At 38.1% G+C, this 24,065-nt stretch overlaps 1 protein-coding gene across 1 annotated transcript in view; it reads right to left on the reverse strand.

Annotated features, from left to right (window-relative positions):
• The window catches only part of PCCA (propionyl-CoA carboxylase subunit alpha), a 578,198-nt gene that overhangs the window by 3,409 nt on the left and 550,724 nt on the right, over positions 1–24,065 (reverse strand). Inside the window, exon 22 of the mRNA XM_088458152.1 lies at positions 18,423–18,563. Within this exon, the coding sequence (XP_088314278.1) occupies positions 18,423–18,563 (141 nt within the window). The remainder of the gene's footprint in view (positions 1–18,422; positions 18,564–24,065) is intronic.

Here is a 24,065-nt window from a genome sequence, read left to right on the forward strand (position 1 = left end):
ACTAATGTACATCCATGGGCAAAAAAACTATATAAAACAAAAAAATTGCCTTCTGGTTTTATTATGAACAAAAAATCTATGTGACTCTGACCTAAATGACATTCACTATGGGAAAAAAGGCGTTATTAAATCCCCAAAAACCTATTTTAAAAAAAAGACTAAAAATGTCGTAGTTACAAGCTGATTTGCTGAAACCTTTTGTCACCAACAGATAACAATAAAAATGGACTTCAAAAGAAGCCCATAAAAAGTAATATTTAGTGAGAAACTTATTTCCCTGTTTGAGACACAATCTGCAAAGAAAGAGAGATCACTGGACACAGCCCAAATTAATGTGACAGCTGACTTTCACTGCAACCCCTACATAATGGTCACAAGCCCTACAAGTCTCTCTGATAAACCAAATCTGAGATGATGTATTTCTCTACTCCTTGTCTAATTGGTATAAAGTTTGCAGATCTCCATCCTGTATCTTTCATCCAGCTTGCTGCGTCCTCTCCTTTGACATGGAAGGTCGTAGGTCACATTCACATCCGATTATCAAAGTAACACTCATTAAAAGGCAGTCTGCCTTGTACCTAAAGGAGTTAACATGAAGGAGCCGTCAGTGCACATACTAAACCGATTCTTGCATCTTAAGGTAGTTTGTAAATGACACAACACTTCCACAATCTAAAGTTTCAGACATCTCCAGCTGATGATTAATTATGGGTGGTGGGAAATAAAATGCAGTAAAGCCAGCTGCTTGCCATGGTCGGCAAAATGACTATAATGGATATAGGCTGCCAATTTCCCATTTATTGGCAAACCTTCCAAATGCAATTAGGGGAGTTAGAAAGGAATGATATGGAAATCTATCAAGTCCCTTTCATTTTCAGAGACGGTCTACCCCTGGGACTTAAAGCTCCTCACTGACGGTACCGTGCTAATGATGTCATTTTCTTTTTATTCGTCATTAGACCACATGTCAACTTTTGGATAAGGTTTTCATATGCTCTTTCAGCAGTGACGTGTGCAGCAAGAAAACAAACGCACAAGTTTTGAGGAACTTCTCATCGACTCGGCTGCGTCCCAGCTCCACAGACATCTCAGAGATGTCACACAGCGATGTGGTCAGGCTTATATGGTATGAGGCACATTACAAGCCAATGGCGGACCCTCATCAGGAACTCTGTTGCTCGCCCAATGCTATTTGCTTTGGAATAAAAGCATGAAAATGAAATGCAAAGGCTAAAATTGCAGAGGTAAAGGATGACTGCACAGTGCTCCATTTCTCAATTTCATCCTTCAGAGCCACAAAATGGGGTGATACAGTTACTGGATGAGATTTACAGTAACAGCTGTGGTCTTCCCACACAGGGGAGGGACTTCCAATGTGCTAAGGTCTGGAGCAGACAGAAAGCAACAAAGCACAATGCTGTTCTATGGATCTGCAGGAACACTAAACAGACATATTTAATGGGTGAATATCCTTATTTTAATGCGGCTATCACTTGCATGTATTAGAGGATTTTGTCTCAGTATGTTTTAAAATAATGAAAATATGGATAAAATAAAGGTACTGTTATTTCATTACTTGTCTAGTCCATTCTGCGGAAACAGTAAGAATCGCATAGTAAACCGTGCCAGTGGCATATGGCTCTCTACTGTGCTAAACATTCATACTAAAGACAGGTTCATCAGTCATTAGAGGATCTGGGTAAAAAAATTAGCTTCTGATGGATGGTATTTAGAGCTAACCTGCTGATAATACATTACCAAAGAAACACAGCTTTCCAAACCCACATGACATTAGAAATTGCAGACCATGAAATAAAATACCTGCAATCAAACATCATGTGCGCTAGGTTATGCCATATAATAAATACGCTATTTAAACTCTTCTTAAAATTGGGCCTTCTGCAAGGGACCTTGGGTCAGGCCTTCACAGGCCAATTAATACACAGCACCTGCTGTACGGAGCAGCACACCAAGCACTTCCCAATCATTTTAGCAATTAAAACAAAACTGTTTCCTGCCTATTTCAAGAGGAATTGTTTAAATGCAAGAGTAGGAACCAGGGCATTATGAAACAAGTATGTGAAGAAAAAAAATTAAGGGGGAGTCTTGAGGTGGAGGTGGATGGGATAAAGCTGCAGTGTGGAACACAACCCATCTTTTGTTCTCTTATATTCTGAGCCTTCTGCCTAATTTGGCAGAAAAACAGAGGGCGTGTGGGGGCCTTCCACTGTATCACCTTCTGCTGCACTCTAGTCCCCTAAAAAGATGGATCAATATCATCCCTGCTGATTTCCCTTCAAAGGTGGAAATTCTTCAATTACAGATTTTGTTTTTGGGAGGGGTGCGGGGGGGCACAGGTGCGACAGTTTAAACTTTATCTTGGGTTCTGAATAAAAGATTAGCTCATTGCCTGGATCTCTAGCTAACTTTTACATTTACATATGTATACATGCAGTAGATTTCATTTATTGACACAAATATGGATTTATTTTTAAAATTGAAAAAAAATATATAATTGGTCTTTTTCTATTGTTAAAATTAACAATTATGGTAAACAGATGTCAGATTGTATTAAAAGAGGAAGAGTACCGTCCGGCTCTGAGAGATCTCCTGGTGGTGACGCCTCTCCCCTTCATCTCCTGTAGTGCACTGGCTCCTGGTTCTTGTCCCTTTTGCACACAGGCCTCCGGGGTCTGCTCCATGCGGTGCACGCTGACTGCAGTCATCTTGGATTCTATCCTGCATGCATAGGGGCTGTCTGGATACTGTGGTGTACCTCCTGTACCCCCCCCCCCCCCCTGCTGTCTGAATCTCCTGGAGTGGTTCCTGCCGGGATACTGCATAAGTCTCTTATATCCTGTGGATGTTCTCTGGTGGTGGTGGCTGGCTGGGACTTGTGGTGCTATTCTGAACATTTCCATTTGAGGTCCTGCCCTCCCTGTTTGCCTCTGTTGACCTATTGCCGATTGGCAGTGTGGACTTGTCTGCTTTAATATGTCATACCCTGATATTTTATCACGCTGTCATATAATATGGGGAAATCGGGCCATGCCCCTGGGGCTGCCTCTAAACTGGAATGTTTTGCCCGTAACTCAGCTCTTTCTCCGATGGATCCCCAACCTGCTAACCCGCCGCCACCTCCTCCTCCTAGCACCATGTCTGACCCTGCAAGTGATTCTCAGCTTTCACATATCCTACAAGCTATAGCGGAGTTGGAAAAAAAGGGTTACTGATAAGATTGGCGAAGTACAGTCTGATATTTCCTTACTCCGTCATGATTTTCAGAAAATAAGAGAACGAGTGGGGGAGGCTGAACGTCATATCTCCTCTGAGGAGGATCTTACAACATCTATCCCTGGGAAGATCACAGCCCTCTCCGCTGAAGTGGCTGATTGTCGCTCACAAATCTCTGACTTGGAGGGCCGCTTTCAGAAAAATAATCTGCACTATGTGGGCTTGTCGGAACTGGCTGAGGGCTCTGCTCTTGAAGAGTTCCCGAAGAAATGGTTGGTGATGATGCCTTCTCCTCACGTTAAAAGGGCCTATCGTTTGCTTGCTAGGCTTCCACCTCCGGGGGCCCCTCCAAGAACATTCATCGCCCGCATGCTTCACTATAAGGGCTGTGAGGCGGTCCTGCATTTAGTCCATCTCCATGTTCCTCTCAAGTTGGACAATCGCTCTGTTTCAGTTTATCCTGATTACGCCATGGAGGTGCAGAAGAGCCGCTCTAAATTTCTGCCGGTTAAACGCAAACTTCAGGACCAACAAATATAGTATTCTATGCTTTGCCTGTCTCGTCTCCATGTGGTGGTTGATGGTGTTACCCATTTCTTCCATATTCCTGCTGATGCTGAGGCTTGGCTGGCTGCACGTCCATGGCCTCCACACTGACTTTTATGCCTCATCCTATTTGCTGTATTTCTGATTCTGGTCTGGGGGTGTCGCAAGTCCCTTGCTGGTTTCTCCTGTTTTAACTGCCCTCCCCATTTTGTTATATAGAATATTGTATTTTATTGTGTATTGCATTACACCTATTGCTTTGCTGTGATATTTTTTTATTTACCCTGTGTCCAGAGAGGGGTTGTTGGGGCAACTGGGCTCCGGTCTATCATGTGGGGCAACCGCTCCATTATAATTTAGCTAGAGGGCCTTGCTAGCAAAGTTTATTGCACTTTTCATTTATGTAGTTCTTTACTACCCTCCATCTGAGGGGGGGATCTTTTAAGCAGCTTAGTGTAGTTTAGGGCGGGGGGGGGGGGAACGAGTTTTATTTTGGGATCCAAGTATGCCTAGGTTAGAGTTCGGTTATGCAGGGTGGGGGGATACGGGGGGGTTGTAATTTAGTTCAGGGGGAGGGGGTGGCCATACAGGGTGGGGGGGGGGGTCTTAGGGGGTGGTTGTGTGTTGTAGTCCATTCTTCTGGGACATTGTTAGATGCGTTTTCTATTTTTTTTTTTAATTCCCATTATGATAGTCTGTTATTTAGATGTTTTTCAAATGTTGAATTGAGGAATTTATTTCTTTATATAAGGCTGGAGCTGGTCCTCTATTTTTTTTTCTTGCATTTCCGGTGGGTGGGGTCTGGATGGCGCTTTCAGACACCCATCCGTTTGCTATCCTGTTATTTGATTCTCTAAATATATTATTACTCAATGCATTGTGTCAAAATGGGTTACAGTTATTCTCATTTATATGTATGTTTTATTTCCCACTGTATGTTTTTAAGTGTTTTCTCCGTGTTTATGTTGATTGTTTTTTCTGATTATCCCAGTCTTATTTATGCCAATCTTCCATACTGCACTGTTTTTTTTTGTTTTATTTTATTTATATGCACATATTTCCTTTGTCCCGTGCTTATTATGCTGTTTTTGGTGTATAATTTAAAATTTCTAAAATAAAAACACGATTTAAAAGAGGAAGAATACCAATCAAATCAAAAGAGAAGCATTTTATGTTTAAATAAATAAAATCTAATACCGACCAGCCATACAGTAAAACCACCTGCCTAAGATTGTGCCATCAAAACAGCTCTGACCTGTTGAGGCATAGACTCCACAAGACCACTAAAAGGTATCCTGTGCTATCTAGCACCGGGATGTTAGTAGAAGATCCTTTAAGTTCTGTAAGTTGCGAGGTGGGACCTCCACGGTTCAGATTTATTTTTCCAGCATGTCTACAAATGCTCCATCGGATTGAGATCTGGTCAATTGGAAGTCAACACCTTGAAGTCTTTGTCATGTTCCTCAAACCATAGTTTGAAGTAAAGTGACTTGTTCCCATAGTACATCCTGGTGCCATCTCTTTCCCAGGCAAAAAGTACACACAACTGGCCGTCCACATGATGTAAAAGAAAACGTGATTCATCACACCAGGCCACCTTCTTTCATTGCTCCATGGTCCAGTTCTGACACTCACCTGCCCATTGTAGACACTTTCGGCAGTGGACAGGGGTCAGCATGGGCACCCTGACCAATGTGCGGCACTGTGTGTTTGGACACCTTTCTATCATAGCCAGCATTAACTTTTTAATCAATATGTGCTACAGTAGCTCTTATGTGGGATAGGATCAGACGGACAAGCCTTCCCTCCCCACGCACATCAATAAGCCTTGGGTACCCACGATCCTGACACCGGTTCACCAGTTGTACTTCTTTGGACCACTTTTGGTAGGTACTAACCACTGCATACTGGGAACACCCCACAAGACCTGCCGTTTTGGAGATGCTCTGACCCATTCTTCTAGTCATCACAATTTGGGCCGTCAAAGTCATTTAGATCCTTATGCTTGCCCATTTTTCCTACTTCCAACACATCAACTTCAAGAACGGAGTCTTCTCTTGCTCAACCTGCCGGGTGCAGTGTCCATCCGCAGGAGGGAAAAATTTGCGTTGCAGCGCTCACCGCCAGTGAATAGATGTCTATTTACAGTAAGGTAAGAGCTTGGTGGCAAGGCCAGTATGTCTGTAAGTGCTTGGCATGCCCCCAAGTGTGATGAAAAAGGGGCACGTCTGAAAGACACGCCCCCTTTTTGGTCACATGAATGCCCATTCCCACGGTCCGGCGCCCTGCCCCAGACCTAGGGGCAAATTTACTAAAGTGAGAGTTTTTAGAAGTGAGTTTTAGAAGAGATGTTGCCCACAGCAATTAATCAGCTTCTAGCTATTATCTTCTAGAAGGTGCTAGTTAAATGGTAAGTAGAATCTTATTGGTTGCTATGGGCAACATCTCTTCTAAAACTCACTTCTAAAAACTCTCACTTTAGTAAATTTACCCCTAGAATGAACACAATATACTGTACAGCTTGTTGTTTATTCCCGGGCCACAAAGCAACCAATAAAACACAGAAAAAGAGTTAATGGGAGGAATATGCAGACAGAGGAAACACACAAAAAAGAAAAAAGTGAGGAGGGTCCGCTACTAGGGGGAGATCTGTGTGTGTGTAGGGGGGATCTTCTGTGCTAGTGGGAGATATGTGTGAGGGGGATCTGTGCTAAGGGGAATCTGTGTGAAGGGGATATCTGTGCAAGCAGGGTAAGTTCAGATATGTGTGTAAATCTGCCTCTTATACCAGCCATCCCATCCATTGACCTCACCACACGTTCCTGATTTTATATATATATATATATATATATATATATATATTAAAAAAATGGGGTAGTACACGGCGCTGAGTCCTGAAACAGTTAATGTGATTCCAAAGTAATATCAGTCCATCAAAAGTCGCACTCCCCAAACGTATAGGGTGGCTGCTCCTACTCCCATATACTGCTGCCCAAGCAGCGTCAAAATCTGTAAAACAAAAAAGGGTGGAGAAAAGAGCGCCTCCTAGTGCATTAAATATGTAAATGATGTAACCATCACCAAAGATAATCACCCTCTGTGTAGATGGGGGTGTACCTTATATAGTGGAATTCACCACTTATTCAACAGCAAGAACAATCACAATGATTCCTTATTTGTCTAACTTCTGGAAACCCTCTGGCTTTTCCCTCCATAGAGACCAAAGTGAATCTACAAGACCTGCCCTCTCCTCTGGTGCCATCAATGTTCTGCGATCCGTTGCAGGATTGGTGAAATTCTACATGTTAAATTTCACCGATCTGCCAATCCCGACCATTTTTTGATCATGATCAGCATATCTGTGAAATCCATGGATTTCAGCAATCCTGCAATGCCGGGTTCCAGGATCGCAACAATGCGGCAATCCGTCGCTGATGTATGGGGGGCCTTTAAGCAATATACAAAAACACTCTCTATAGCATTTAGATGGCTGCTTTCAATTCATAAAACAGATGGTGCACCAGTGTGTTGAATCTGCAAAAGTGGATAAAGTCAAGTGCCTTACTAGTATTATATATAAAACATAGTAATTGCTTAGAATATAAACTAATCAACAAATCAGATTTATCCAAATTTGGAGTCCTTGGTTTAATCTAAATCAGTCCTTTCCCACTAACGCTGCTTCTAGAAGTATTGTGGATTTTCTTGTTTAATTCCTCCTCTCCCTCATAGTCCTCACTTGCTATATGTCTACATGTATGGTTAGAGCTCTGTCATTTCCTTCTCTTTTATACCCCACTGTACTCTTCTGATCCCGGGCAATTCCTCCCCTCCCTTACTTTCCTTATCTCTTCCTTGTCTACATTAGCATTTTTAATCTAAGCAATTGTATTAATTTTCTGTTATTTTTATGCTTATGTACTGCTAATTTGAAAAGGCAAATAAAAATCCATATAATAAAAAATAAACTAATCAAGTGCCAAGTGCATGCGCAGCAAAATTTGCTTTAGAAAAAAAAAAAACACCTTATCTGTTTATATTTTTATTGTTCCTCAGTGGTAATTGTGCCCATATTCTTCCATTTGGGACACACAGAGAGGGTGGGAAAACCACAGGAAGAATTACCACTGAGGAACAAGTAGCATCATGGAAATATAACTCGAAGTGTAAATTCTACACTAGTAAGTGCTTGACTCTTTCCAACAAACGTGTGTGTGTGTGTGTGTGTGTGTGTGTGTGTGTGTGTGTGTGTGTGTGTGTGTGTGTGTGTGTGTTGAGTATAAAGTGAAGTTAAACTCTTTTGATTGTTACACAGTGATACATTTTTCTGCTAGAGGGTTGACCCCAACTGCCTGTCCAGATCAAGGGATTAAAGATGAACCACTACATATAATTTGTCTGTTCAGTGCAGGGTTATAGACTCATTAGGGAATAATTCACTCCACTCTCAACGCCTCAAGAAGTAAAAATACAATCTACATTCATATTGATAACAAAGTCTATAGGGTTTGATTTCAAAGTATATAAACTAACCAGTACAATAACAGTACTTGTACAACATTAATATATTAAAGTATACTATTTCAATCTTAGGTGTAGCAAGACAAAAAAATATTTATATTTAAGTATATATGTAATGTTTAGGTTTTGGTACCAACGAGTATGTGTCTGGTATATGACATGCAGTACATGATCATTTTCTCGCTATCTTGTGTCTGCAAAATATATATGTGTAAGAACCTTTGTTCCCTGCTGTAACCCATGTAATTCTAGCACATTTGCTTTGTCTTCCAAGCTATTACCATGCTGGTAAGATTTTTTTGGGAACGAGGAGATATCTTGCGATGCCTCCTATCTGCACCCACCTGCTCGGGCTTTTATGAATTATAGACTGTTGCCTAGAAACAAGCAGTCACAACTGACCACATCTTTATATTACAACTACAATCACAACTTCCTCTCAGGATACAGTACAAGTGATAAATATGCCGGGACAGCATTTGCTAATGCACAAAGGCACGACCTTCGCATCTTTACTGGAAATTAGAAACTCCATTATGTAGTAACCCACACAAATCCCTAAATAATTGGACGCCAATGTGCGCTGAATCGTTTGTGTCCCATCTAAACATGTTGCTGTGCACAATTCTCTAGCTCAAAGGTGGGAGGACAAGATCTGTCATGACATCCGATTGAGATGGCTGCTAACAGGACTAGAGAGCAGCTGTCACTTTGCATTACTTGGTGCCAAGGCCTAAAATAAAGATCTATAAGATGAAAACTTGGAGGGAACAGCTCAAGATGACTTTAGAAAGTGGAAAAGTAGCACTTTGACTTACAAAGAAAATACTGACTATATATTAAGTTTTAAATACGTCCTTCTAGCATCAATGTGGGAGCTGATCTATGTCACTCATAGAAAATGGGATGTGCGAAAAAATATATTTAACGTACTCCAAAAATGAATCAAATGGATGTATCAATAAGACTTTTGTTTAAATACAAAGCAAACACATACAAATATGATTGACATACTTTAGGAAAATAAATATATATGAAACTTGGAAGTGCTCACAGACATTGCCCTGTAACTCATACTTGTTAGTTCTTACAACAGGAAATGAAGCCGGAGCCCTTGCGTGTCCTTTCTATTTACCTGTAGATATAGCCATAATGTCTCTACAGCCTTGACTGGACATGTAGGATGATATGAGGGAGTAACAGTGGCTCCCTAATCTGTCCTTCCTGTCTGTCTATCAGCATCCCTGCCACATGTAGACCATAGTTATATGTACTATAGTGGATACGTGTAGAGGAACTGCAGCAAGTAAGGAAACAGGTGCAATTCCAGAGGGGGGAATTAGCCGCGACAACGCGTTCACGTGGGTTTACACAAGTGAATGTGACTTAACGAGGGTGGACGCACATTTTTTACTATTCAAATATCACTCCAGGTAATCCACGTCAACTTGCCAGATTTGTGTTCAGCGCCCCTGTACAGGTATAATGTTGAAGAAATTCCTATTTTAAGGTAAATGCTGGGATTTGTTTCAGAACCCCTAGGACACTTCCCTAATGATTAGGCACTTCAAAGTTTTTTAATTAGTTTTATATGGCCAATAATGACATTTCTATATTCTGCAAAATGCAGAATAACAGGTTTAAATATGTGGGGCAGGTACGGTTATGTTGTATGTATGGCAGAGGTGTTTTTATGCTTGCAGGTGGGAGTTACAGGTGTTTTTTTTTTTTAAACACATTTTTAAAAGAGGCTTAAAATGACACAAAAATCAACTTACAGGTATACCCCAAATTCAGCTACAGCATTAATTTGCTAAAAACGCTAGTTTGCTATAATTTCTTTTCACTGTTATTGAAAAATGCAAAAATCACCCATATTTAAAGTTCCCTAAATACTTTGTTTCTACCCAAACATACTTCTATACTGTTATTCAATATTAGCTTGCACTTTTTGGGGGGTACAGGCTGATTCCACTAGTTTTCCCTACATTTAACTCTCACCAGCCAGAAATACCATGCAACTGCCAGCATAAGCCTTTTCCAAATGAACTGCATGTCAAATAGGAGCGCACATGGTAAGCGTCATTACCATTATTAAGTCAAGCCACGGTAAAAAAATATAAAAAAGAAAAGATTTTTATTGAATTGAATTGAATTGTCTGTCAACACACATAGTCTAATCAAGTTTCCAGTTGAACCCAGTGACAGTGCTTCAGACACAATATGGAGCTATACAGAGGAACAAAGGACATTCAGGAGAACTTTACTCTTCTAATAACAGAACTATGATTCGCAGGATGGAGCCCAGTGAACACTAAGCACCAGCAAGTGTGCTACTTTTGGATTAAATACCAAAAAATTAAATATAACGACATATGGAAATTGAAATACAATGGAAATTAAAGCTAGTATTGCAAGTAAGTGGCACACAATTGATGATTTAAAATATACATTTATAAAGGCCAAGTAAAGAAAAAAAATACAATGTGTAAAATAGGTGGGGAGGTAATGTTGAGCGATATTCATATACTGGGACAGGTCTTAAATAACGGTGCAAACTTGTGTAATTTAGAATAGGGACTTCTATAAATGAGATGCAGGTCAGGAAAAGACACAGAGATGAGAGATGTACCAGAGGAAGACTACAGAAAGCATTTAATGGCCACAGAAATCATGTAACATGAATGTAGAGATAACGCCAGATATGTGAGCAGGAAAAAGACACGGCTGAAGTTGTAGTTAAGTGACAGGACTTTAAAGTTGAGTCTGGATGGCAGAATGCTAAGGAAAGAAGCTGTGGTGTGGTTAGTAGTAGTTAGATTATTCTAATATTACCCATAGAGCACCGTAAACAACCTGCACCTAGACCTGTGTGTACACTATTTATTATGTACTAATACTGAATATAGGTGCAGTGCATAATTAGCCCTAAATCATAGCAATCTGCCACAATTACCATCATTGTCTGCACTAGACAAATAAAAGCTAATTACTGATTGGCTGCTGTGGATGAGTTCACATTTTTAAACTAAACGCAATGTTATTCAAAATGCCTACATATGGATTACTTTGTGTTTAGGGCACGTCTGTGACCATGGGTATGAAGTAGGCAACACCTTGGCATCACAGAAAATGTTTGCTGAGGGGGAAGTACAGTATCAGGAATTTTATAATTTTTTTTTTATTGCAGTATACACATAACCTAACATATTTTTTCTTTCTTCACTTAAGCTGCCCATCCACTAGACGATTAAGTTAAGCGATTGAACGATAATGATACCATTATCGTTCAATCGTTCATAAACTGTTTGCAAAAATGTCTAAAACGACCAGCGATGCGCGCCCCCGCTGGTCGTTTAGACATCTATCATCGGGCAAACATGCTGGTCAACCTGACGATAATATCAGGTTGAACATGTTTACAGATGATTGATGTTCCTACACTGAACGACTGCTCGGTCAGTGTAGGCACATCACAGACTGACAAACGACTGCACGATTACAATGTCGTAATCGTGCAGTCTTTTGCCTGTCTTCTAGTGGATGGGCAGCATAACACATCCTCCTGACCCTAGGCCAACCTCCCTGTGTGACTGGATCATACAGCTCACCAATAACATCTGCAATCTGGATGGACCAATTTGCAGTATGTACTGTAGCTCCTATCCTTGTGTTTAAACACCTATTTCCCTATAGATTGTAAGCTTGCAAGCAGGGCCCTCTTACCTTTATGTCTGTCTGTTACTACCCAGTTTGGTTCTATTAATGTTATTTCCATTTGTAAAGCGCAACGGAATATGCTGCGCTATATAAGAAACTGTTAGTTATAATAAAAATATTGCAGAATCAACTTTTACTAGAAACAGTACTAAGAGCACAGGTGCATAAAAAGCTTCCCAACCAAGACAAGACTTTTGTGTCCTGATGGCTCCCTTGTAGGAACCATTCTGCTACTTTAATAAGGTGGGTTTAGGTGACCACATTGGTAAATTATAATAAGGATAATTGTGGCAGCTTCCCAAGCCATCCTTCCTGTGAAATAAGTCATTGTAGAAATGATTTCCTTGGAAAACAAGCAGGCTACCAAGGGCTCAGAGCAGGTTTTTCTGCAACATATACCAATCAATCTCCATAAAACACTGAAACACCTCTTAAGGAGCATATAGTAAAGCGATCAGGAAACAGGGTTAGGGCCAGACTCCATGTCATTAAGATGCAAACATGCAGGGACCAGGAGTTGGGCACACGCAGTGGCAGGAGGAGACAGAACAGATGGAATACACAGACATTTATGTCCAATTCCCTATTCTGTATGATATAACCAAGCTCAAGTTTCAGATGGTCTCACTTGGTTTTATACCTGGTTTTAGAAGTATATTTACTTATACATCAGAAACCTTCTGCAAACACTATGTAATAAGAAGGTAAATTATATATTTCAATAAAGAAAATCTTTAGACAATACTGTCATACTAAGAATTACACTATATATAAATGAAAAAAACAAATAGGGCAGCTGCGTTTATTATTTATAACTAGTCTACAGGTATATGACGGGGCTGGATCTGTGTTAATGAATATGTCCGTGTGCATTCGTATAAATAAATGTTTTTTCCTAGTGTCATTCTGCCATGTAAGCCTCTGTAAATCCTTATGTATGCCAGTGTATTATACAGACAATTACAGTGCTGGAAACAGCTGTGGTCTATTTATAAACACTGTAATAATCCACCATTGGGTTTCTGATCACAGGAAGGCACTACACCATCTAATCCAGGCCCAGGTGTATTTGACAGGCCAGGGAATACATAATTATCTGTGGCCCCATCTCCACCCTACAATAAGAGAAACAACCTATCAGCTACTGCAGCTATTTGTGTTAATGGGACCATATGGCAACTTGCAATATCCACCCAATAAGTGGTTGTTAGTCTGTAATATTTAGACACCTGGCCACACCCAGGTGCCTTCAATATAACTAAATTACCAACTTTTATAGCCCATGTGGATTTCTCCTAACAAAGTGGTTCCCAAACTTTTTTGAATCATGGCGGCCTAGAGTATCACCATTGTTTTCACGGCCCCCCTAAGTTTAAGTTTGTTATTGAGAAATTCAGAAAAAAATAAAGTAAAGTAGTAAAGTGCAGTAAATTGTGCTTCCCTGTCATCCTTAGGTTCAGTTATGTGGTGGGGGACAGGTTTGCTCTTCTGTTTGTCCACATATTTACATTACATTGACCATAAATAATTTTATTTGGTGCTGGACCACCAACCTGAGGCACCCCTGCAAGTGTCTTGAGGCACCCCAGGGGGCCACGGCGCACAGTTTGTGAACCACTGTCCTAACATTTATAGATAACTTTGTAATGCGTCACAATAAAGTGAACCTAACATTGTTTTAATCATATATACATGAAGTGAAGAGAAGCATAAAAGATTACTTCAGCAATGCGGAGTGCCACTGAAATGGGACTAAGCAGGGGGAACACTCACATAAAAGTTGCATAGGTATGCAGTAAAACAATTGGGCAATTCGGTAAGTCCAAACCCCTCTCCATTTTCTGCATGGTATAACCCAAGTGATTGTTTGATTAGATAACTCTACTTCTTGTAAAGTAGAAAATATCTAGAAAACACTCAAATAAAATACAAATAAATGGAAAGGAGCAAAGTATATATATGAAACCATATTAAAATAAAAAAGAGGAACAACAATTGACTTTTCATTCATGCAATACAACTAAACATAAGGATCCACAGCTCTTCCTAGAGACAGCAGAGCGTAAGGGAACACACCGCAGGTCTCCTCCAGTGCAAACTTTGCAATTCATTTCGTTAGCTGGATTTTGGAGGGGTGTTGTGTTTCTCACTACAGAAAGTACACACACACCACACACACACACTTCATTCCCAATCCAGTGATTGGATGCACTGTGCTCCTTCATTAAATCGATATTAAAGACCATGAACGAGTTGGAGTCCACTGCCTTGAATATAATAACAATTCAAAAGCGCTCTGTCCTTCTGCACTCAGGCATGCCGGCTGTTTGAATCTCCCACTGCCTGTAAGCAGAATAAATGGGTTTCACACAATGTGTGATAAGGTGAATCAATTTTTTACAGTCTGCTTTCTCGTCCCTTCACAGGAAGTATATAAAAATGAAAAATGTATACTTTTTATTTTTAAATTAAACATGGCTCAAATTCTGACATATTTCTAACTAGTAATACTACTTGTATGGGTAAAATGACAGAACCACATGTTATTACTATAGAAAAGAGCATGGAATGTTCATGGGCAAACAGAACCTATGAATCATGAATGTGTCTATGATTTTACCTAATATTAATTTCATTAGGCTTTAGAACACTTACTAGATAAGCATGGGATTGCATTGGCATAATGTGCTAATTTCCAGAAACTCAGATATGGGTCCACTAATAAGAAAAGCACTGAAGACCCAAAGTAATAAACTGCTATTGGGATTCTTCTGCTAGGAAGACACTATTCCATTCTTGGGAATACACAATTTTCTGTGCAACCAATTTCGCCCTAGTGTAGGAGAAACTACGTTTCCCCGTTCACAACACGTTATACGTAAATGTGCCAGCTACCCACACAATTCATAACTAAACCTACAGTCCATTATTATGCGCAGGGGAAGGCTGGGGAGCTAATTAATGTTTTTGGCTGCCTATTGTCCCCCTAGGTGTCCAGTGGAGCATCTGTACACAGCCTCTGTGGCTACGTCATATCCTGCAAAAGTATTGGTCCTACAGGGCTTCCACAGCCATAGGACCAATACTGTGATTATCAGTAAAACCAGGGTCGACAGAACTTGTGAAACATTAGACTGTTACATGCAGTGTTATGGTGCGTACACACGTAGCGATCAGCCAGCGATACGATATCGCTGGCTGATCGTCCTGCACCCTCCCTGGTGTGCTGGATGATCAATATCGATCATTCAGCACACCACCAACTCATCATCGACTATAGCTGCTTGATATCGAGCAAGCTTGCCTGCATGCACGGCCGATGGACGATAGCAATATCGTCCATACGTGGCCGCGCATCGCTGGTCGCAGGCGAGTTGGTAGGGACCGAAAAAATGCACAATATGAACAATAACGATATGATTGATATCGTTATCATTCAAATCATAGATTTTAATCGCTACGTGTGTATGCACCATTACAGTGTATCGGCAAGGCATGGCACCATCTCAGAATAACTCTACCGTCCTGTCTGTTGAAATTGAAGGCCAAGCAGCAGCATAGGACTTTTTACTAAAAATATATCTCACAAGCACTGGTCATAGAGAAAATGGAGCAGCAGGAGGGGATAAGGGTGAAGAAAAGAAGATAGAAAGAGGGGGGGGGATGGGGATGGAAAGAGAGGGAACTAGAGCGGAGAGAGAGAGGGAGAGGGAGAAAATGTACAGGTGAAGGAAAGGTAAGAAGATAAGATCATGGAGAGAGAGGAAAAGGGGATGGGGGAGAGAAAAGAGGAGGAGCAGAGTATATAAATTAACAACATATGAGCTCACCATATGTTTCATGAATTCATTATTAAAAAGTGTATCCATGGAAGGATTAGCCACGATTCAAATATATACTGTATAATTGATTTTTAGATAAAAAAAACAAAAAAAACAATAGAAAAACTATGAATCATAGAGAAACCTAGTATTTTCATATGACTGGTTGAAATTTAATTCAAATTGTATTGTGCAAACTTTGACCAAACCCATAATGAAGTGTTCCATAAATGCATGTACAGTAATTAGGGCAACATCTGACATTGGAGATAAAGTGTCACCATCTGTGTTTTGTACACTAATAGACTCAATATAAGAGATTGAACTCCAATAAATATTTATCTAGAAAAATCTAAATTCATAAGACTTCACGCCCATTACGTATATTATGACCTGTACCATGCACATCCAGTCTTAATTTAAGACATTATATTTATATTTAAGAGTAAACCATTACTGTAATGGCGTTACTGTATAGTGTGCACCACCTCCATGCTTAACAAATAGACTCTCGCAAAAGGTAATGTCTGTGACATACATAGAGTGCAATAAAAAAATAAGCCCTTTCCCATTTAATAAAACCCCTGTTCTCCAGCAGAAGGGCTTTTGCTCTTTGATAAATCAACCCTTGTGTTCTATCCCTAATATCTTCCTTTCATGGATTGGCCACTGCTCATTGGCCATTGCTGTGTACTTGCCCCATAATCTATAATTTGTCAGCATGCTCCCGATTATGTAGGAAACATATGGCAAACAAAATTTGGATGTCATTTATCTGACTGTCACTGTCACTAAACTGTATGACATGAGAGTTATGAATACACGTTATGAGTTTTCCCATTCTGCTTCGCCATGACCTATTTCTCCTGAATCTGACATGTATCATACAATAGCTCTATCACTCAGAACTTTAAGCAATCATACATTGCGCAGTCAAAGTACATAATCTGAATTGCTTTTATAGACTCCCCTAGCTCAATTTGTTATAATACACGGCAATATCATAAATATTAATTCATGTGTAAAATGAATATTACTACGTAATGTAACATTATATAAAAACTATTTTTTAAAGGCTAGGAGTACACTATAACACTTCAGCCACAAAAATATATATGTTTTTTACATTTTGGCAGATATTTTTTAATTATCTAAAAAAATGAAATAGACTATGAAAGTGAATTTTCTTAGGCTAGTTGCTGTACTTGAACTTTTAACTTCTTGTGGTGTTATTTTATCTATGACCTAGAATACAAAATAGTGAGACAATACAAAAGTACGAGACCACTCTAGGCTGCTGTGAAAATTCAGAGCATTTAATATAATTTCCTTTAAGGACAAGCTTTGTGTCTGTTCTGACCATATTTGAATTCTTTCACTGTAAATAGCATGAATTCATCCCCCTTCCCTTGAAGTACTTCCTCACATTTCCCGAGAGCCTCCAACCCTCTAGTTTCAGAAGGTGACCTCTTGCTTCCCTCCTGTATCTTGTTGAAACCTTTGATATATTTGAACTGTTATATTATTATTTTAAACATATCCTTTTTCCCTTCACTGAAAAAAAACAGAGTCTTGTTCTCTATGTACTTTGTTTCAATAGTTCATAAAAAGATTGATAATTAAATAAATGACACTGCATCAATTGTCAGACCTACAATGTGAAATAAATAAGTCAACATTGCATGTAAGTGCCATGGGCAGTATACTGAAATGTTTAGAAGGGGGCAGGAGTATTGCACCCGGAAGGGGTATTACTCTCTCACAATCACAAATGTTCCCAGTGTAGTTGCGAAATGTTTTTAAAATAATATTTAATTTTACATGTGGACACTAACAAATTTTTGCACTCAAATTAGCTCAAGTTCTGATGATGATAGAATTGTAATAAAAGTAAATGTGTAAATAAAACAAAAAAAAGGAATGAAAAATAAAATGTATTTTTTTTTTCATGCAGTCCTTTTTTTAGTGATGCTATATTTTCAAGAACCATTGGTCCCAAATAAGCTTTTTAAAATAAAAAAAAAGTCTAAAAGTTTAAAAAGTGTAACCCAAATTCACTCAAGAAATGTAGGTGCTACAGTGTGATGTGTGTGCTATGACATTTGTTCTGTGTAAGGTAACGCTTCAAATATACAGGAGGCTTATTTTGTAGAGTGTGGAAGTAGGACTAGATGATAATTAATAGCTATCATTTACGTAGAACATATTTCAGGAAGAGGAGTGCATTACATACAAATAAAAACATAAAAAAGATGATATAGCTACCATAGTAACAAGCAAAAAACAAACAAACCATGGATCACAGTAGTAATGATAAGTTTTGAGAAAATATTATGAAATAGCAAACTTTCAGGTAAAACCATTATTGTGTTTCACTATTTTATTCTATTAATAAACTGTAATCCACATATGAAGATGACCCCACTCAAATTATACGTGGTCTCGGGACTTAGTGGATTACAATAATTTGCTTAAAAATATATTCAAAAAGGGATTACAAATAAAAAAAAAGTCACATATAACAAATGAATAAGCCCAGTACTTCTGATATCTTAATACCTATTTATTGGGAGCACTTACCATGTCGCCAGGCTTAACGGAAACAGCGACCACTGTGCCCGGCATTGGTGATCTCAGAATACTGCTAGTGTCTTCTTCTACCTTTTCTGGCATGTATTTGCTCAGCTCTGCCGCATGCCTTGTCAGCACTTGCAGTTTATACTAAAAATTAACAAAAGAAATTAACCAATTAGACGTAATTTACACAATAAGATAACTAGTCAAATCCTGCCAATACGCACATTATGGGATTAACAAGGTTAATGTGTTTACTGCAGTTCTATAATTATATTTACAGCTATCAGCAAACAGATTTGTAGAAGCAGAGTACTCAGGAAATAGTGTGATGGAAATTAAAAACATTTTGTGCTTATTAACTCATTAGTAGAAAATATTTAAATAAAGGTACATTAATATATATATATATATTTTTTTTTACCAATAATGTATCATTACAGTAAGCTCTCTACACATTTTATAATTTTCAATATGGTTTGTGTTGTTTGTAAATATTTATAACAACAAATAAGTTAAATAAATAAATCTTAAAAATGTATAAATGGTATAGAGTGCTTAATAGAGTATTAATATGGTACAAAAGCAAGTTTATCACCATTCCTCTGCATGAACTAGTGAAAATTAGAGTGAAGAACTTATTTTTCATACATTGTTCTTGCCTGAAATGTCAGTGTGTGTGTGTGTGTGTGTATATATATATATATATATATATATATATATATATATATATATATATATATATAAAGATTCACTGATAAATCTGCTAATGTATGAAAATTATTTACAGGCGCAATGAGTGACAATGTGATATATTCCAAAATATATGGGATTTTTTTTAAATTGGGTTTGTATTTGGCTTCTACCTGCTGGTCTCTTTCTTGCAGCAATAAAACTGGGCACACACTGTACAACTGTCTGTGCAATCAGCAGGGAATTGTATGATCTGAGGAAATAGGGATGTCTTCTGCAATGGTATTAGTGTCTCTTCCAATAAAAATGTGCCCCTTTATTTATTATTTTATAACTAGAGAATCAATCTGGTGATTCTCTTCATCAGAAAAAAGTGGGTGCTACCTTAGACAACTAAAGTGTAGCATACATATATATATATATATATATATATCACAGAGGAGCAGAGAGTTGTATATATTGATGCTCTGTATTAAAACGTAGCCTTTATTTAATTAATAAATAAATTTCAGAGAAGATACAGCGAAATAAAACATTAATCATAGTGATATAGAAAGATAAGTTTGCCAAAAAGTAAGAAAGAATTACTTTAAAAACCAGGGGCCAAATGTAATAGGGTGAGAGTTTAGAAAATGTGAGAGAAAACTGTCACATTTTTAATAAAGTCACAGAACAGGCAAACTTGCACGTTTTTCAGACTCAAAAAACCTCTCAAGATTTAAACTCTCATCCAGGTGTTGGCTGTTTTGAAAATACAACTCGATCAATATATTAGTGTGAGAGTTTTACTGCTAAACTCTCGCATTTTCTAATTTCTCACCCTGTTTTGTAAGGCCCCTACCAAAGCAGTATCAGAGCAATGAGTGTCAATGTTTCCTAGCTGCATACCACACAGTGTATCTGTTGTATTGTCTGTACTGCCTGTAACCATACAGCTTAGAGAGGCACTAATAAGCAGGCTTGACCTGTGAGGCTAGCTTATACTAGGGAATAGAGACACTGTTGTATCAATATAATCCTACCCTGACAAGGGCTGAATCTTGCTACAATATTATTAGAGGGGCACTAGTAAGTGGGCTTGACCTGCAAGGCTAGTTTATATTAGGAATCAGTGTGATTGATGTAATAATACGACAATATCCGGAGAAAGGCTTGATACTGTTACACATCAGAGGACATATGATACTCATTGTTTAATTGTTGCTACTTCAAGATCCAGTTGAAAGCTGCACAGTGAATACAACTAACTCGTATAAATTGTTACATATCCTCTAATAACTGAAGATTGTAGTGTTAACACTACTCTTTTGTGAACGTAAGGGATTCTCAATTTTTCTTATATCACTACCAAGAGACTTTATAACACTGAATCTGTCACAATAAAGTATAACATTCAAAGCTCAAGAGCCATGAAGGTTCTCCTGAGACAACAATGTGCTACAAGCAACACATACTTTAGATGAAAGCATTTTCCCTTTTGTTATATGAAGGCAGTTATCAGTCTTATACAGATAACAAATACATTATTATAATATGATGTGGTGTGCAGACTAGGTTATTAAACCACATATTTTATTACTTTTTGGTACTTACTACAACTATGATTAATGGTTTATTTACCTGTATCATCTCTGAAATGTATTAATGAAATAAGGACATTAATGAAATAATGAAAGTAAAATAAATAAAGGTTGCAATACAGCGTATCAATAAAAACAACTCTGTTCCTCTGTGCTCTCCATATACATATGACTTGTACGATCTGACAGAGAATTGCATAGAGTGTACGCACATACAGTCTCCATTTATCGCAGATAAATGGTCTGATCGCATGATAGGGTCTTCAAGCATGCACATGAGATGAGATACATTTTAGTCTAATCATTGTGCAGTGTGTACACTCTGACACCAATATCTGTGCAGTGTGTACAGGGACACAATCTTTCCATTGGGCAGATAAATAGGAAGATTGGAAGAAACAATTGTATAGTGTTTACATATGAATATCTAGCTGGGTACACAAGTAAAGATTTTCTGTCCAACTAGTTGATTGGTTGGAATGAAAATCTGGTAAGGTATGGGAGTAACTGATGATCAGCAATTTGCTCCTAAATGCCAGAAAACAGATGAAAATGGCCGTCAGACAAGTTTGTTAAATGTTTGATCTAAACAATTTGTTCAAACAACAGTTTTTGTCCATTTTCCGGCATTTAAGATAAATTGCTGATTGTCATTTGCTTTCATACCTTACCAGATTTTCATTCAAACCAATCAACTAGTTGGATGGTTGGACAGAAAATCTTTACGTGTGTATGCAGCTTCTGAGTTTTTCCTCGCAAGGACAAATCGTGAGTTCATCACGTTAAGTAACAATTGTATAGTGTGTGCCCAGCTTTATGATCAAGCAAGGACATTGAGAATCTGCAGACTAATCCAATTAGCCACCAGTAGATGGCAGTAAGTCTCTTTGAGTGGTAACATTCGTTGGCTCATGATCAGCAGTGAAGAGAATAACCACCGTAAGGGATTTAAAGCCGAACGCCAAGTAGTTTACACACACACACTGGTTTGCATTTCTGTGATGTTTAGGTATTTGAAAATCTGTCAGGCAATGGCAAGGTGCTGTACCATGCTGCAATCCTTTGTTTCCGTTGTATACAAAAGAGAAGATTCATGTTAACCCCCTTTTTTATATAATTATAGCTACATATGACATGTATTAATGAATAAATCTTTGTACATTTGTAATTAACCTAAAGTGGGCTTAATATGTACAATTCTCCTCCACAATCAATGACACAAAGCAGACAATTGTTAACAACACTCTGTGATGTCACTCACACCAGTTACCTGCATATTAGTACACAGGCAACAACATGATATGTGTAACACAGCTCTAATGTGCATGAAGAGATCTGCCCTAATTTTCATGACATGACAGCAATGTTATGCGACACACGTTGATGTTTTATTAAATAAACCTTACGGTATCTCAGAATTATTTTTTTTTCTAATTACTTTTTAGACTTTTATTTAAAGGCAAACATGGGTAATCTCTTGTAAAGCTGTTAGTATTTGATAACGTATTACTTGTCCAATGTCACTAATCTGACAGTCTGAATAATAACACCATCTTCTGTATGATTTTTCCCCCTCTCTTGAGTGTGTGTTTTGCAATCAAGAAATACAAGTGTCTGCCAGTTTCTGAAGGATATGATCCTTAAGTGAAATTACAGTGCAAATAAAAGCTTTTTGCTCCAATTAAAATTTTCCTGACTCATAAGTGGCAGGGAAATAAAGCAAGCAGAGTGCATTTCCCTGTCAATCTAATAAACATTTAGTGCAGAGGGGCTATTTATCAAAGATAAATTGTTCTTCAAAGTCCTTCATTAAACCTATGGGGGGGGAGGGGGGTATAATTACAGAAAATTGCACAGTTTTGGGAACTGTGGATGTTGACTAAATTCTGCTGGTAACATGAAAATATAAAAATATACAAGAAAATAGTAGAAATAATTTTGCTCTATCGTCTGGAATCAAGGGAAATTAAGAGAATGGTTTCATTTTAGCTTACACTTTGGAAAACTTCATGGTTATATAAATCTTCCTGTGGATCTTTATTTTATTCGCAGTAGTTTTAAATTAAAACCACGCATTTTAATCTATTGTTTCTAAATTGCAAAATAAACACAATGTACATATAATATGCAAACAATACAGTACATTACAACAGAAGAAAAGGAAAATACAAAGTTCTAAGTAAATACAAGGTAGTTTATTTATGTTCATTGGTGGCTGCTCTCTTGTTCTCTTATTTTTAGTTCTCTTTATCTTGACTTTAAAAACAAATACATGAAACAGTTAAATTTAGGAGTTACAAATGTTATGCAGTTCTCTGAAAGTAAAAAAAAACTAAACTTGAGATGAAATGAACTTTAGTAGAGGAAAAAAATAATCTGTTAAGAAAAAATAGACCAAAAAATACTAGGAGCACTGAAGTGTAAGCAGTAAATATGATGTCACACTAGACACTTGCTTCTGCCAGGCTCCATAGAAGAAAAAAGCTGTTTATTTATCATGAGAAATTTTTCTTGTTATTCCGCTGTTAAAATTTGCTGCAGAAAACCGCTACTCCAAGGATAGTCTCACCTGTGTAGCAATCATGCCGGGAAAAGACAGTTTTAAAATTGCTGCAGACAGACTGCTACAGATGGCGATTGCATTATATTGTATTGCTATAGATAGCGATTGCATTATATTGTATTGCTACAGATAGCGATTGCATTATATTGTATTGCTACAGATAGCGATTGCATTATATTGTATTGCTACAGGTAGCCAGTACATATTATTGTATTGCTACAGATAGCCAGTACATATTATGGTATTGCTACAGATAGCCATTACATATTATTGTATTGCCACAGATAGCTAGCTATCTGTAGCAATACAATAATATGTCATGGCTATCTGTGGCAATACAATAATATGTAATGGCTATCTGTAGCAATACAATAATATGTCATGGCTATCTGTGGCAATACAATAATATGTAATGGCTATCTGTAGCAATACAATAATATGTACTGGCTATCTGTGGCAATACAATAATATGTCATGGCTATGACATATTATTGTGGCTATGACATATTATTGTATTGCCACAGATAGCCATTACCTATTATTGTATTGCCAAAGATAGCTAATACATATTATTGTATTGCCACAGATAGCTAGTACATATTATTGTATTGCCACAGATAGCCATTACCTATTATTGTATTGCCAAAGATAGCTAGTACATATTATTGTATTGCCACAGATAGCCATTACCTATTATTGTATTGCCAAAGATAGCTAGTACATATTATTGTATTGCCACAGATAGCCATTGCCTATTATTGTACTGCCAAAGATAGCTAGTACATATTATTGTATTGCCACAGATAGCTAGTA

Source organism: Taudactylus pleione, unplaced genomic scaffold, assembly GCF_031769625.1.
Source record: "Taudactylus pleione unplaced genomic scaffold, aTauple2 ptg000041l, whole genome shotgun sequence".
Classification (NCBI taxonomy): domain Eukaryota; kingdom Metazoa; phylum Chordata; class Amphibia; order Anura; family Myobatrachidae; genus Taudactylus; species Taudactylus pleione.